The sequence below is a fragment of the Aplidium turbinatum genome, chromosome 3, assembly GCF_918807975.1.
Source record: "Aplidium turbinatum chromosome 3, kaAplTurb1.1, whole genome shotgun sequence".
Taxonomy (NCBI): Eukaryota; Metazoa; Chordata; class Ascidiacea; order Aplousobranchia; family Polyclinidae; genus Aplidium; species Aplidium turbinatum.
In genome coordinates, this window is record NC_137474.1 from 6703362 (window position 1) to 6721282 (window position 17921).

Here is a 17921-nt window from a genome sequence, read left to right on the forward strand (position 1 = left end):
TGTGACCGTGCTCCAGTTTGACATTGAGAGAGTTGCCAATTTGACGATTATTGGTTACCTTTAGGTGGTTCTTCGTACAACATGTAGAATTGTAGATGAATGTTAAAATATCATAAAAACAAAGTCTCAGTACCCGTGAAATATTATCTAAATTCAACTCAAGTAAAATTCTTTCTACCAATAGTTAAAAGAAAAAATTGATATTTTTCGGACACACGACACTGCAGCACTTTATTCGACGTTTGGTTTTGAATTTTTATCGCCTGCCTGACAAAGCCTTGATAGGTTAGTTTTAGTAGTTTCACATACTTGTAGAGGTTTTTGACGCAGGGCCGGTTACCGAGATTGGCAGAGTGAAGTTTCCGATATTTTGTTGAAGAGTTGTTGCCAGGGAATTATTTCATTCACTAGATGCCGCTATATAGAAAGCAGTCCTTGAATTGCGGAAGCAGTTTTTCCGCTCCTTTTTCAGTTGTGTCTCATCAAAACTCTGAAGGCATTCTAAAACAATTGGGAAAAGTTGTCTCAACAAATATTTTTTCCTTCACTGCTTTCAGCTCTCTGTTGTGTTGCACATGTGTCATTTGCTGTGGACTGCATGCTGTTGGAAATGACATAAAATATAAAAAGATTATTATTATTTATGGCTGCCTGTGTTGATTTTATTTTGCTGTGGAATCTTAAAATTTTACTATTTGAAAATATTAAGATTGAAATATTTAAAAGTAAAATGTGCATAACATATAGTCATGTTTAATTAGTTAACCGGTTTTAAACAATTTGAAAAGTGCAACGTCGGTTGCATATGGCAACACTGAAACAATCGTTGAATTTATTTAAAAAGTGGCGAGCATCGAGCATGACGTTTTGCTGTTGTTTACAATTTTTTTCAGCCTGAGTTTGAGTATCTGGTTTGGTTTAGTTTTGAATCACTATTCTCGGACTGACAAAACCTTAATAGGTTATTCCTGGTAGTTTTGCATAGCCTACTTGTGAAGGCTGTTGGCGCAGGGCCGGTGTAACGGTCCAGGAGTTACTGCGGTCTGAAAGTTACCGTAACTTCTGGACCGCATATACGCGGTCTGAAAGTTACTGCCAGTCCAGAAGTTACTAAAACATGGTTGTCAGATTTGACGCTTGAAGCAGATTTGTATTAATGATTTTAACATTGCAAACATGTTAAACTTGAAGACTTATCCACCATTCCATTGCATCTAATAGGCTACAGGCCTTAATACATCGTGCAAAGTTTGCATTTGATGGCTGACTTGTTAGCCGCTTGTCTTGAGTTGTAGTTGACGAACATAGTCTTTGACTATATTTATGTATTTCATGAAAGTTAACATCAAAGTTTTCTAGTGAATGAAGCACTGAGCCTATTTTTGGTCTGGTTTTTCATAACTACCGTTTAAAAAAAAAAATAAAGTAACTTAGGCTACATGTAGGCTAGGCCAACCGGTAGTCAAAACTCCGTCAACCTTCAGTAAGTATCACAGTCTCACACGTGGGGAAGGCTTTAACTTTTACGAAAGTGTTGAGCACTTTGAAATTCCAATGAATTTCCGTTGGATTCCCATCAAAAACACGTGGCACGAAACTAAAAGTCAAGAATAATGGTTTTGTGGTGAGAATATTTATCCTTGGGATTGATCTTTCGCATAGCCTAATTGCATAAGGTTTAATTTACTAATCAAGTGAAGTGTAAGCTGCAGAATTTTAATTGCAGTTAAAAAACAGTTTTAACTGCAAAATTTTCAATCCATTTACAAGTTTTCCCAAACAAATTTCGAAAAAGCACATCCACTTACAATAGCAGTAACTTTTGGACTGCTTCTGCGGCGTTGCAGTATGGAAGTTACTGTCAGTCCAGGAGTTACCAGGGGAGCCCGGCGTTTTCGCAAACGATAAAAAGCGGCAATTGTTTTAACTAAGTGTAATGAATTCATTACTCTCAAACTAATGCAAGCTTTTCAGTTAACATTACAAAATACTTATAATTATTAATCTGACCATTTGAGAGGTTAAAAATTTATTTATTTTTCAAAACAAAATTCAATAAAATTTAAATGAAATATTTGGCAACCCTGGTAACTTTTGGCCTGCAGTAACTCTTGGACTGCTACACCGGTTACCGAGATTAACAGAGTGAAATTTCCGATTGTTGAAGTCTTGTTGCTGGGGAATTTATTCCATCCATTAGGTGCCGCTGAATGGAGAGCAGTCCTTAAAATGCGTTGCTTAAGCACACACCCCGAGAGTCGAACCGGCGCCGCTTGATCTTGAAGTTTTTCGTTCACGAAGTCACGCGCTATAAAATTGTATTTAAGTTTTTCTCGTACATATGTTACCTTGCATAGTCAAAAGCCAGTGTTTGGTTACTAAAATCAATAACAAGTTATTATTTTTAGTTTTTTACGGATATATTGTTGACCTCGCGAAAGTTAAATTAGCCAAAGCTACCAGTTTTCGTATCCCAGTACTTTGTTAACGTCTTAAAGAGATTTTGATTGTCAGCTTTCAAAACCATATTCTTGCAGCTGTACAATCTTTTGTAATAGCAATGGCTGGATTTAGTGCAGCCAATGTACCTCCTGCATATGATGCCACAGCCCCACAAAGCTGGAACAATAGCCAGCCAGTTATGACTATTGAACTTGGTATTTCTGCCAGGTATGTATCATAGGCTATCATTTTATTTTTGTTGTACCGTACCTACTGGATAAAAAAATAAACTTGATTGATTTCAAAAGATTATTCCAACAATCAATCATAGCATCCCACTACTTGTGTTGTAGTTATGCAATAAACTTTTTTTTCTGACAAATCAACATGACATTTAATCAATAATGTAAGATTATTTGGGCTGATTTGATATCTTGATAACTTATTTGCATCTCAGTTTAAAGGTGGCTGATAGTAACTCTTTTAATCAATTCTACTTTTTCTGTTTATAACAACTCATGTGTGTACCTCATTTATTTTACACTTCATTTGAAAAACCTTGAAAACTTAATTAATCAGTGTTTCTAAAATCGTTCCTGTGAGAGATTCTCAGCTGTGCCTTGAAACTTCGTTCAAGAGTTTGAATAGCCCACACACTATTCATCACAGATAACCAATAGTTGTATTTGTCGATATTTGTGCATTTCCTTCCTAATGTAGGAAGTGTGGTTGTCACGTTTGTAAACAGGCACATCAATCGCATTAACATTTACAAGTTGCAGAACAAAATTTTTCAAAGCAACTTGTTTTTGTATTAACTGTGTTACAAAATTTTTCATTGTGCTGTGCAAATTGAAAAAGTTGCAACGAAAAGACATGCAGTACAACAAAATTAAAATTATATATATGTATAGCATGTTATGATGCTATGCCACTAGTTTTTAAATTTATTTCCACATTTTATCCTTCTTGTCAGTTTGTATTGTTCTTGATTGAAACAGCATTATGTTCTTGACAATATATACAATTTTCAGCTTTCGCTATAACTGCATTCCACATAAATCCTGTCATGATATGATTATAAGACACTCAGTCAATGGAAATTGTACAGTCTATGGAAATTGTACAACTGCTAATGAATGACATACTGTGTTCAATTGTTCATCTCTATAAACAAGCCTTTGGCAATTCCTGTACCACTGACAAGGCATGGTGCAAACAAGCAACTAGATCTCATGCTATCGTATCGTACTTTGTTTTACAGTGTTTGCTAAACCATATCTTTTTATTAAATATAATATTGTTCTATCTCAGAAACCTCATTGATGCTGATGTATTTTCAAAGTCTGACCCAAGTACGTATTCTGCTTTTCTATAAAACTTGGTCCACTGATGTTAAGATATTGGTTTTTATAATTTGTTTTAGTTTGATTGTTTACAAGGGTGCTAAACTTTGGCATTGACAAATAAGTTGAATGCTTTGTTGAATTCAACATAAATTGTGGTACTTTTGATTTATTTTGACGTTTTTGCTCAAACTTTTTTGTAAATCAAGTTTTGATTCTTCAGTCACTTTCTGGTCTACCTGAAACTCTAAAATAATAATGTCATAAATGTACCATATGTATAATTAAATGAAAAGATATTCGTTTCTAAAAAGATGATTTGTTGTTGATTGTGAAAAATATCAAGTCAACTATATATACTTCATTATATACTTCAGGCAAATCAGTGGCGTAGCCAAAGGGGGGGGTTTTGGGGGTTACAACCCCCCCCCCCTTTGGCACGCGTGTGACGTCACGATATTGAGAATGATGCTTTCAGTCTAAAAAAAATTGCTTAATTTTAAACAAAATTGCATTAAAAGAGCAAGTATTGCCAATACCAAACATCTTAGCCAGGAATTAGCAACAAGAAAACATAGAAACTTGGCTTTATTTCCGAAAAATGCCGAAGAAAGGAATTGGAATTGCAATATGAAAGGAATTGCAATATGAGTGTGAGCAATGAGCATACAGACACAGTATTATGCTGTATGTATTTTAAGAGTATCTCATACTGTTATTTTGCAACACTGTTAAGTATTACTGTTACAAATATTAACAAATATTGTATGTGCTGTTACAAATATTAACTGTATGTGGAATAAGAAAAAGTTTTCTTTTCATAAAATTAACAAATGGATTATAGGCTACAAAGTATCGTAGTCCCAATAGTATATACTATACTATAAATCCTATTTTTAGTAGACTCTTTAATAATAGTATTGTGTTTTATGTAGGCAAAGGGCCTAAGAGTGAACATGGGTAAGACCAAAATAATGATCTCTGGCATCAACCAGAACTCCCTAAGAAGATCAGGAAAGCACCCTTGCTCGGTATGCCTAAGTGGAACCGGTAGCAACTCTATCTTCTGCACCAATTGCTCCCACTGGGTCCACAAAAAGTGTAGTGGAATTAAAGGGTCACTCAGACCGGACCCACACTACTCATGCCCACGCTGTCAGGGCACAGCAAGACCAATAGATGGCAGGCCGGTAAGCGAGGTTGAGATTGAAGGTGGCACACTTGACGTGGTAGCTGACTTCTGCTACCTTGGTGATACCATGTCTTCTGGAGGGGGGTGTGAGCATGCGGCTATAACTCGGTGCAAGTCAGCCTGGAAAAAGTTTAGAGAACTTCTCCCTATCCTCACAAGCAAGCAACTTCCTGCTGCAACCAGAGGACAAGTTTACTCCAGTTGTGTGAGGAGTGTCATGCTCTATGGCTCTGAAACGTGGGCTACTTTAGCAAGCACCGTCAAGCGCCTACAACGTAATGACAGAGCGATGGTAAGATGGACCTGTCTGGTCGGGCCTGAGGACAACATCCGGTTTGAGACTCTGCTATCAAAGCTCAAATTAAAAGACATCAGTGAAGTTCTCCAATTAGGCAGACTGAGATGGCTTGGTCACGTTGAGCGCAGCTCAAGCTGGATCTCACAGGTCAGATGTGTCAACATCGCAGCACAGCGGGGTCAAGGTAGACCAAAACTTTCTTGGGAAGAACTTGTAAAACGTGACCTTGTAGCCCTGAACATGGACTCTGCCAACCCAATAAATCGCGAAGTGTGGAGGGGAAGACTTCGTTCTCGACAGACAGACAGGCCACACCCTCGACAATGAGGATTAATTCATGGCCTGTATAATCTAAATTGGTTGATGATGATGATGATGATGTTTTATGTGCTTTTGTTTTTACTTTCCTTGCAGTGGTTGTCATGTACACGCAAGCAATGGGATCAAAAGAATGGAGAGAGGTAAGGTTTTTTATTTGATTGTAGATTTATAGTTTTTGTATTTCTGTTCAGTTTTTTGATTTTTTTTTTTGACAAAATCTTCGTGCAAAGGTACATGAGAAAGAACACATACCTTAATATGAAGTGATAGGTGAACTTCCGATTTTACACACATTTTAAGTTGTTGTGTCATTAGAAATTAAAAGACGGGTATTGATATCACATTGTACGGTAATAAATACTGCACAACCTGATTTGAATTTTTGCAAGGTGTAATTCAACTCATATTTCTTCAACATTCTATTTCACAGTTTGGAAGAACTGAGGCCATAATGAACACCCTGAATCCTGATTTTGTTAAAAAGTTTGAAATGGATTACTTTTTTGAAGAGCGGCAAGTTATCCGATTTGATGTGTAAGTCATCTTGATGCTTTGTTCCTCTTTATGTATTTATGTTTTTAAACTGACGTAGTAGGCCAATGCCTTGCCCCAAAAACATATGTATGAACCGAAGCAAATGGTTTTGCAAAATGCTTTACCACAGTTTATTTTTCGTATTTGCAGGTATGACATCGACTCAAAGAGCAGGGACCTGTCAAAGCATGTATGTTGAAATGCTACGTGCTTTTTATCATTATGTCATCATAGTAATATTTTGAATTTGATCAAACCTATCATAATATTTCGTTTCAGCCGGAATTATAGTGATGCATAAACTGATAGTTTTTTTTCTCATCCATTGCGGTACGAGTTATGTTAATTCTTTTTATAACAATGTGTCAGTGATGATGTTTTCCAATATTAATGAACGTTAAGACCTAAAACTAGTTTTGTTTTTGAAGGTGGTAAACTGTATATTGATGATAAATCACCACTGTTTGTAAACTGCGTTGTTTTTATTGCTTTCTTGTTGTTTGTGTCTAACTGTCTATAGTGCTCATTTAAATGGTGGTTTACACCTCCTTTTAACATCAAGCACAGGCTTTGTTAGTTTGTGACGTCACTCACTTCTTTATCGTAGTTGCAATAAAGTTTTTTTTAAACTTAAAAGCAAAACAAACCTTTTAAAGGAAATGCGAAATTTTATTTTTACACCCATACTATTTCGTTTGATTATGCTATGGACACGCACGAGGATCACAGGAAGCCAGCTCGAATTCAAATTGCGTAGTCTCTTCTCCATTTCTTTAAAGGTTTTCTATAATTTTCTCACAGGAACAAAACTTTTGTTCTTTGTTGAAGCAAAATGTATTGTTCATTTTTTGTTTGGTTTAGAACAGAATTTCCTTGTGGATGGTTTCGTTCCAAGTATCCCTAGTCGCCAATAAAAATACGTTTCGAAATTCCATAACTTATTTTTCTGTTTGCAGGATTTTCTTGGCCAAGCAGTCTGCTCTTTGGGAGAAATTGTTGGAAGCACTGGAAGCAAATACGAAGTTAGATTAACGTAAGGAATTAAATAAAATAATTGGAAACTCTGATTTTAAACCAATATCTTCAATAGTGGAATCTGTTAACGCACCCTGCAAAGCATAGTTGTGTCAATTTTTTTTTTGTAGTACAAAGAATGAGAAAACAGACTAAAGCATATTTTTCAAATCTTTTGTTGTAATTCTCTATTTAAAAATGAACTTTCAGCTTATATGAGCAACCTTATTCGACTGAAAGGTTTCATTTCTAAAAAAGAAAAGTTGAAAAAGCAAATGAGTTTAAAGTTTACTTATTCAGAAAAACTTTTATGTAAGAGACTTCGCCAGAGTGGTTTCATTGTTGAACCGTAAATGCAGAGTAGATCAATTTTCACTTGCTTGACAATGGCTAGAAGCGTTCGAAGTTTTGTTTTCTGCTTTAGCCTGAATATACATAATAGTGTGGTGTTGCTTGGATTCGTTTATCTACACTACAGTATATTCAACTGCATGAAAGACCACCATTCGTCCGTAAACCTGCAAAGTTTATTCAAGGTAAAGGATTTTACCGAAACAAATCGCAAGAAATTCAAACGCAAAACAATGTCTTTTTTCTGTACTTTTCCGAGAGCTGTATTTAGTTGCCTTAGGCCCTTACGGTTCCCGCAAAAACGCTGTTTGTTTTTTTCAGTGGAACGCGCACACCAAACAACGGCAGACTCATTATATCAGCCGAAGAGCTGGACTCCTGCAAGGATGTTATCTCGCTCAAGTTCTGTGGTAGAAAGTTAGACAAAAAGGATTTCTTCGGCAAATCGGATCCTTTCATGGTATTTTTGCGCTGCAACGAAGACAACAGGTGAAGGGAACACAAAACAGAGCCAGACTGCAAAATCCGCCATTTTTGCATTGATTCAACGTCTGCAGACGTTAGATCAATGTAAAAAATGGCGGATTTTGTGGTCTGGAATAGTTTCGCCTAGTGATCGTAGTTATTCAACTGCCAACTTATTCAATCTTGTTTTTAAGTCTTTAACTGTTTGATCAATCCAACTCATTGCCACACGAAAGAGAAAGTTTAATTTTCTAAATGCAGTGGTAAACTTTCTGCGAGTTGTAACGAATTTATTTATCATTTGTTTATTTATAGCTTTACCGTTTGTCACAAGACAGAAGTAAAAATGGTTACCCTTAACCCAGATTGGAAGGCATTTGAGGTACCAGTGCGTAAACTCTGCAATGGTGATCATGAACGGGTCATAAAGGTCGAGGTTTACGATTGGGACAGAGATGGGGGGTATGTATTCGAATCGTGGCCTACGTTTGAAATCAATACTTTTCACACATGAAATTAATTTTACGCGTTTTCATACTAAAAAAGACAAGCCATTTAGAATTTCCTGTTTTCCATAAACGTTTTGTCGAATTCGGAATGGTGGCTGTTCGCCATGATGTTTTTTGTGCAATACTGCATCTTCACGCTTGTATGGTCTTAACACATTTCCTTTTCCAAATCTTCTTCTGTATTCTAGTCATGACTTGATTGGCGTCTTCACCACCTCGATATCGAGACTACTTAGAGGTCCAGGAGTGGACAATGTTTACGAGGTGAGACGTTGAAAACAGCTATGTCCATCTATGTTGTTTTAATCACATGATGAAGAGGTGAAATATTTACCGGATGAAACGTTGAGAACAAAGCATGTTGTTGGTTCGAAGTCTTCATCAAGAACAACATATATTTTTAACTTAAACTTTAATTCAGTAAAAAAAAAATAACATTGCTTTTGCTTTAACCGCTTTGAAAACGTTATTTCATGTCAAAAAATTGCGATTAGCCTGACTTTTTTTTAAAAAGCCAGCATATCTAAGAATATGCTATTGATTTCAGTGCATCAGCCCAAAGAAAAAGGCAAAAAAGAAGAAATATAAAAATTCCGGGATCATTACGCTAACAAACGTTTCAATGCGGAAGCAACACACGTTTCTCGACTACATCAGAGGCGGGTGGGTACAACATGAACTATAAGGTTACGATAGCGCATGTAAAAAGGCGAAGTGCAATTTAGTCATAATAAGTTGGTTAATATCTCAAATTTTTGTGAGAATATACATTGCCTTGAAAACGAAGAAAAGGAGTAGTGTAAGGCTATATTAGTTCACCAAACTTTTTTGACAAAGATTCATCATTGACAACAGGTTTATAAATTGTGCTTGCTTCACATTTTCAGCACCGAATTAAACTTCGTAGTTGCCATTGACTTTACCGCATCCAATGGGAATCCGCAGCAGCCATCTTCATTGCACTATATTCATCCGCAGGTACCCAACCAATACACGCTGGCCATACAGGTGAGAAACGAACGAACCCAGACAGCAAATCAACCGTACGTCTGCAGAGTTTGAATCAATGTAAAAATGGTTGATTTGCTGTCTGTACCATCACACTTTCTTCCCAGTCATTACACTTTCTTTCTAGTACCATTGCACAATGCATATACGTCCGTGTTTTGTCCTTGTCCACCTGCCTTGATGTGTCGTTTTTTTATATTTTTGCTTTTCTAACTGGCATTTCTGTAGCTGTGATATGTTTACTGTAAATGTGTATTTCATATTGTAAGATTGTAATCATATAAGTTTTTTACTGAGAAAACTTCTTATAAATCTGCGGTGCCGTAGCTTTATTTGAAAACTTGAAATTCCGCTTTGCATGTCAGCGCTTGCATGAATGTTTTAAAACGATTTGGCCATGTTTTGTAGATTGCCGTTGATTTTACATAACTTAACGTATATTTCAGGCCGTCGGCAGCATTATCCAGGATTATGATTCTGACAAACTTTTTCCCACATTTGGTTTCGGCGCAAGACTGCCACCTGCCGGTCATGTTTCTCACCAATTTGCCGTAGTGAGTATGTTTTTTTTTAATAGCGTTCGGTATTGTACACTGTACAGGTTGAAAATTCTACTGTCTTATTTGCATGACATTTACTGGCTGCTATACTTGTCGAAAACACACTACCCAGACAACAAATCAACCGTGTTTTACATTGATTCAACGTCTGCAACAATTACAAATGTTTCATGTGAACAAGAAACGTTGTTTGTGGTTGAAATGAACTTTGGCAGTTTCACTCACAAGAAAAAAGTTATTCTTCGATTGTCCGATTGGTTTCACGAATTGTCGCACTATCATACGGTGGCTTCCCCTTTCTATCAATGCCGTTTGATCTATTGACAATAACTAAAAATATCGATTGATGTTCAACTGTAATGTTTTGCTTTTTGAAAGAGACCTTGCTGTGTCTTTACCCTTTTAAAGAAAACTTTGCCCTAAAGATTTTAAAAAGTAGAGAGACCAAAAATGAAAACAAAAACTTCCAAAACTAAAAATACCGATCAATGATAAACTGCGATCTTTTTTTTTAAATGGTGAACTTGATGTGTTTTTGTGTCTTCAAAAGAAAATTTGTAAAGAGAACTGCATTTGACGGTTGCGACAGACGCCGCTTTGCGCGTTATTAGAATCGGTCTAGCCGACTGGAACACTAAATGCAAGTTGTTTCCACGTTGTAGAGTAGGTAAATTTAACTTTCAATGAACGATGCCTAAATGCGCTTTACTGTCCAATTTTCTTCAATAATTTATGGCTTTATTGCACTTACTAAAATATTTACCCACTTAAAATTCAAAAGCGCAATTAAATGAAAATGAGGTTGTAACACGGTTACAATTGTGTGTAAACTGTTGTCTGAAAGCAAAGCCCAGACAATAAAATCCGTCATTTTTACATTGATTCAACGTCAACAGACGTTGAATCAATGTGAAAACGACGGATTTTGCAGTCTGGGAGCCCTGCAACAACATAAATTATTTCAGGCAGAAACTGCCAGCTTTTACCGTTTATTCGTCAGATTGATCATCGTAGATGCTTGTTGTTAAAAATTAACTCGGCGTGAATCGATGTAGAGCTCATTGGTAAAACTGCATTTTCATTTCTCAACATAGCAACGAAAACCTCGTGCTACTGTAATTTTGAAAACGTGCTAAATTCAAACAAACCTTAGATTCAAAGGTCATCAGTTGAATGTTGAAAAATGAGCAAAGAACATCGGAGAGTTGTAGTTAGCATGATGTGTTTAGTAACTTTGAAATATCGTACAAATAGCTGAGTTGGCTTTGCGGTCAGTATCATTTAATGCTCCAGCCGTCAACGGTAACCATTGATAATAAAATTCAAAATAAACGTCTCAAATAATGATTTCAAATCCTTGTCAATTCGATTCCGCTTTGTAAAAGTATTTCTATGATAAATTGCAGTCAACCGGTCACCAGAAGATAGAATGACTTTTTCAACCATCTAGTTTTCATTACATTACGTACTCTCCCTGCAACGAATTTTCACACGGCTACAAACTTATGGCGGTATGACGTAATAATCTACGTCATACAAATACTTGAAGAAACTAGTTAGTACTTAAAGTAAATATTGCACGGTGATTAAGATAGACTACAAAAGTATGTTGGTTGCAATAGACATTGACATCAAACGTACACATAAAGTCCTGAACGTTTAGAAATCTTTCTGCTCCCACCAGGGGCATTTCTTCCCTTCTTCATCGCTGTCATAATATCGTTTTTGCAATCTTGATGGCGTCTGGAAATTTCGGCGTGTTTCAAAATTTTAAAGCTTACTCCTATAATGCCAACCAAAATCAACCCCGCTCCAATGAGTACCATCGGTACCAGAGGCATGTTTGCGACAAACAAGCCTGACATGATCAGTACAAGGCCTGCTAGTAAGCAGATATATTTCAAGAAGGGTCGGAAGCATCTGGTTACTCCTTCACCAAATCTTTCGAACCGGTTTTCGAATCGAAGCATTTTGACCGCCCTCTTGCGTTGTTTTTCTGCTTTCTTTTTGTTGACCTTAAAACTTTTGTGAAGTCTTTTTGTTCTCTTTCTTTCCAGCTTTGCTCGTTTTTGTTCCTCTTTAAATTGCTTCATTGTTGATTTTCTTTTCAGTTTTGCTTCTTTCTTTGAATTCTTAGATTGTTTTGTATTCATTTTTGAGCTTTTTTTATCGCAGAGTTGCTTTTTTTGTCCTCCTGAGTTTTGCACTAGTCCAGCGTCGTTGTTCCTCAAGCCTGCGTGAACATGTTTTGAAACTGTGCTGACACTTGTCTTAGTTGAAACTGTGCAAACGTCACTCTTGCGGCCGTTTCTATCCCTTTCTGACTTGTGTTTGTTGAACAGGACTGAAGAAAAGCTAGAATCAGCCCATTTTTCTCCTGATTTTTGTGCTTGTTTCTTTTTATTGTTTCCAAGAAATTGCTCCCATTTCATGTCGTAATATGCGTCAGACCTTACGTTTTGAAATTTCTGCTTTGCAACTTTTTTTGAAGAGGAATTTAACTTCTCACCGCTTCCACTTACTTCGTTTGAAGGTGTTAAGACCGGTTTTGAACCAGTTTGTTCCAGTGCGCTTTCATCGTTTAAAATTTTGCGTTGTGCAATGTAAGGTTTTGCCATAAATTTCAGGTTTTCTTTAGCTCGTCTGATTTCGTTTGCTTCTCGAATACATCTCATTGTCTGATTGTACCTCTCCATTGCATTTTCAGCACCAGAAGACATTTTTGTCTTGCTTCCACAGCCTCCCCTCTAGCATGCCATGCTTTAATAAATGAGCTATAAGTTGACTCCGCACCTTTTGAAGTTAGACATGTACTTCCTGAATCTTGCCAGCTTTATCGAAATTCATATGCTGTTGTTTTTATTTTCCAACAATTTTCGCTTTGTGCATTTACCGATGTACATCAGGTACATATAGTGGACTGATAACTATTCCCAGTTACCAGAACTGTTATATTCAGTGATAACTTTCTTCATGACCCAACCATGCCGGGTGCAATCTTTTAACTGTGTTCTTTAATGTGTTTGCTCCTTTGTAACAACTTTATTACTGCAACTGCATAAATAATTGAACGTGAGCAAAACAAAGAAAGCCAAACGCGTCAAAGTGCTGATTAGTTTTTCTCCTCTACATCACTGATGAGCAGGGTTGCCAGTTCCGCGGTTTTCCCGCAAAATTGGGCTAGTTTTGTTTTGGATTTGCGGAAAAATTTTAGCAGTTGCGTGTTTTTTTTGTTTGGTATTGTTTCATTTCAAAGCAATTTTCATAGAATCAATCCCATTTTTACCAAAATTTTTCGATTTCCACTATACTGTATTTTTTGAAAATTTGTCATATTTTTGGCTACTTCTCAATAGCAACTGGGTTGGAAATTTTAAAGACATCTGGCAACCTTACTGATAGGGCAGCTACACTTGCAGTTCAAGGGCATGGCTCCGTCTGGGAATTTTCCGTTTGAACCACAAAAATTAATTAAATGAATCACCCTCTGTTTTAGAGAAACATTCCCTAAATATTCATCACTTTAGTCACAGACTCACAATCAAGCTTTTTTCATACTATATCATGACATGATTTTTCTTAACAAATTGAACAAATGTTTAATGTAGGCCTACCAAATTTCTTGTCATCACAGAAATTACGCTACACGTGAATTTGCTACACAGAACAAGTGAACATCTTATAACGATGCACTGAGATTGTTGGCAATGTGTTATTTTTTTTAAGAATTTCAATCCTGCTAATCCTAATTGCTTTGGAGTGGACGGAATCATGCAAGCCTACCAACAGTGCATCAGATCCGTGACCTTGTATGGCCCGACCAACTTCGCTCCCATCATTAACACAGTTGCTCAGTGAGTACTTTCTTACAGAAGCAATTTATTTCGAAATAATGAAACCAATATATTCCCACAATTCTTCAACTTCAGGTGTACTTGAAGCTTGCTTACTTAGACTTTAGAGGGGACGATTGAGCTACAAGGTTTTAATTATTTCAGTAAGAAAGAAAAGAACAGGCCACCTCTACTAGTGGGGACAAACTTTTTACATCATTTCAACGTTACTGATTGAAAAGAGCGAGTTTCGCTAGCTGGGTATAATTGTGAGATTTTTTTTAATAATGGACACACCGAAACTTTTACCTTTTGCCATTTAAATCTAATCTGCAAAAATTTAAATTCGATCACTTATTTTACTCTCAGCAACACAAAATACAATTTAACGTCTATCCTACGTTATCTGATGTCAAAATCAATACACTGGTTACATGGAAAGGTCACTGGTGTTCAAGGTCTTGTTGAACTTGCATTTGTGTTGCATTGTTTCCTGTTTTAAAGGGCTTTGTAAATAATGTATTAGGTACAGTCACACCAAATCTTGTTTGGGTCTACAAAGGGTAACTCTGCTTGTCTCATTAGTTGTCTAGAAGACAAAAGCTGTTTAACATTTACAGACGTTGAAACGATACAGAAGGGACAGCTTCTGTTATCAGGGATTTTAATGATCGCAGCATGGCCTTGGTCTGAAATCTATGTGACATCAGTTAACCTTCAATGAACGTTAAAAATGCGTTTTAAACACATCTTAACAACGTTTTCAGAATGGCAAGTACTTGCACTGACCAAAAGAATTATTACATCCTCCTGATGATTACTGATGGTGTCATATCGGACATGGAAGCCACCAAGGAAGCGATCGTTCGGGCGGCCAGGCTTCCCATCTCTATCATTATTGTTGGAGTTGGACCTGCTGAGTTCGATGGTGAGTTATCGTTATACTGATGTTGCAAAATGCGCGCATTTCAGCTTGCAAAAATTGCCATTTTGCATCATTTCAACGTCGCAAAAACGCTACTTTTTAATTGTTATAACGTTAAAAAGTATGTTTTTGATAATTGGCCAAAACAAATCTTCAAGTTCAGACAATATGACACCAGGTTATGTACAATTGCACATTCGCTTTGTCGGCTGCGTAGCCGAGTGATGAGAACGTCTGCGCGACGTTCGAAAGGACGTGGGTTCGACACCGCTCAAGAGCATGTGGCTGTGTCTCGGCAAAGACACTTAATGGCAAGCCAAAATAAGGGTAGCAGCTGACTCGAAGACTTTATGTCACTTCGCTGCTTCCTGTCGTCTGTTGTATCGCATCTGTGATCGCAGTGTAGGCTACTGTACAGTATGTTATCGCAATGGGCGCAAATAAAAACACGATTATTATATTATTGTTGCGACTTGTTCACAGTTTTTGTTTTTGACATTGTAACTTTGCTTGTTCATTTAAGAAACGAAGTTGTGTAGTCGGAGTTAATAAAAAAAACTTTTACGGTCTGTTCGGTTCGAAATCACTTATTTTTGATCCGACTCCATGACCTTTTTTAAGAAGACCATTTGATCAAACGAGATTTTCACGTTTGCTTCCATGAAATTTCTCGCAGCAATGGAAGAACTTGACGGAGACGAGGTCCGTGTATCTTACAGGGGGATGGTTGCGGAACGGGACATTGTCCAGGTACGCCACTACCCAGACAACAAAATCTGTCATTTTTACATTGATTCAACGTCTCAGACGTTGAATCAATGTAAAAATGACAGATTTTGCTGGCCGGGTAGGTATACGTCATCTATTTATAGCCAGGTCACATGACCAGGTGATAAAAAGTATTGTAGAGACTTTTTTCGCCACTAAACTATTTAATATGTTTAGTCACGTATTGTTTGCGAAAGATCTAAAAATTAACGAATTTATTGAAATAAAATATCAATCGCAACTACTCTTGTTGAACATCCTTGCTGTAAGTTTTTTTTAACAGTTCAGATTTTCTACTAATTTATTTTGACCCAAGTTTCATGCCTAGCTTATCAAATCTAAGTCATATTGTCTTGTACACGCAGTTCGTGCCGTTTCGTGATTACATTGGGAGCAAAACCAGTCAAGTTTTAAGCCAAGCTCGGCTGGCTAAAGAAGTTCTTGCTGAAATACCAGACCAGTTGGTAGGTTACATGACATCGCGTCGTCTGAAGCCTCTCAGCCCCCCACCAGCGTACACTCCTTCAGCAACCGGACAGTACTAACACGTTCGTCAGTTTCAATTATTGCAGTTTAATGTTAGCAACGTGCCTTGCGTTGTATTAGCTGAGCCAAATCCAGCAAGATTAACACATACGGATTGCAGACAAAAGCGATGTTGTACGAAGTCGGATAACTGAAAGTGAAGTTATGAAAAATACTTCGCTGCAAACGATTACCAAAGACGATTGTGACTTTGGCTCTTGGCGTATTTTTAACAATGTTTTTCTGCTTTTTGTTATTGCTGTCGTACACTACCTGGTGCTTACGTCATTATGTTGCATTTCCGTTTTGAAGATGTCCGATTGTTGTTTTCCGTTTATTGGTCCTTTCCTATCGCTGGTTGTTTCACTGTCCGGTCGTCATACCCCAGACTGCAAAATCCATCATTGTTACATTGATTCAACGTCTGCAGACGTAGAATCAATTTAAAAAAGACGGATTTTATTGTCTGGGATGACTGTCACGGTTTGTCTGATTTACAAACTCGCGCGGACTGCAATGCAAGAAGCACTTTTTGTGTAGCCTTAGTCACTTTATTAAATACAGTTTACAACATCAATCAAGTCTTATTCAAATAGAATCCGAGCATGAAAAACAAAAAGAACGGCGGTTAGAAATACATAGCACACCCCAGTTCTCTCAGTTAACCAAGTAAATGGATAAAAATTAGTAGTTACTTACAGTCTCATTATAACTGCAGAGCTGAGCTAACTGGTCAGGCGAATACTTAATTAAGGTAAAGTAATAACTATCTAGTTATTACAGACGACACAGGATAAACGACACTTTTACTCAACTATAACAGAATAATAGACTCTTTTACTCAACTATGATCCATAAAAGTCAAAAACAGATACAGTAAGCTTTCCTTTGTCTAGCAACAAGCCATGCCTCAGCTGAAAATGAACTTTGACCAGAGTTGCCAAAATAAAATCACACAATAACCTAATAAAGTAAAAAGGACCATGATAGGTCACAATGACTGGGCTAGACTGAAAGCATAAGCAGCAGAGCAATTGAATTTGTGACAATGACTTTGTTGAAACTCATAGTGCACTGGATCCCATTAAACTTTCTGTTCAGAACCCGCAAGAAAACTAACAAAAAACAGTTTTCGTTTTTCGTCAGTAAGTTCAGAAACTGTATTTTATTCAGTCGCATGTCACTGTTTGAATGGTAATAATTCAACAGGTGTAGCGAGCGAACCCGCCAGCAAAAGTTGGCGAATACGTTTTCGAAACGGCAACTTTTGCTGGCTGCGATGTGAATGATGAGTGTAGACTCTCTGTTGCCTGTTTATTCTGCTTTGGTGTTGCGCATTTGATCACTGTACTCATCAGACATTAATTTTTACAATTTACGTTTCGCTTGTGTTCTCATTCACAAATCAATCGATTTCCTTCTTTATCAAATGTAAAATGATTTCCAGGCAACAGAATCCATCAGTTTTACATTAATTCAACGTCTGTAAAAGTTTAATCAATGTAAAAGTAATGGATTTTGTTTTGGTATGTATGTCATACACATGATCCAAAGTGATGTTTGCATTGTCATTTTGAGAGCCTCTGTTTTTAGTTTGCTTTCGGCTGCCTTATTTTCGTCAGCAGTGCTTCCATCTTCTTTTTGCACTATTGTAATCATGGTTTTAAGTTCATTTTAAGATCACGGTTTCTGAATTGTCAGTGTTTGTAAAATAACTTCAAATCATGGCGACCTATATGCACAAGCGTATGCCAACGAACGAGATTCAATTTTGAATCTTCTAGACTCTAGACTGATCTGCTACGCACTTAATAGCAGGCAATCGAAAGG

The 17921-nt window shown here is 36.9% G+C and overlaps 1 protein-coding gene across 1 annotated transcript; it reads left to right on the top strand.

Moving 5' to 3' along the window:
- Positions 1–2547: 2547 nt before the first annotated feature.
- LOC145767623 (copine-8-like) lies at positions 2548–17261 on the top strand. The gene is made up of 16 exons (XM_082579479.1): positions 2548–2670; positions 3757–3797; positions 5693–5739; positions 6030–6133; positions 6284–6323; positions 7090–7166; positions 7820–7987; positions 8279–8425; positions 8661–8736; positions 9020–9135; positions 9360–9480; positions 9927–10034; positions 13767–13894; positions 14641–14801; positions 15475–15548; positions 15932–17261. Exons 1-16 carry the CDS (start codon positions 2561–2563, stop codon positions 16109–16111), a joined length of 1698 nt encoding a protein of 565 aa, XP_082435605.1. The 5' UTR covers positions 2548–2560; the 3' UTR covers positions 16112–17261.
- The last annotated feature ends 660 nt before the right edge of the window (positions 17262–17921 follow it).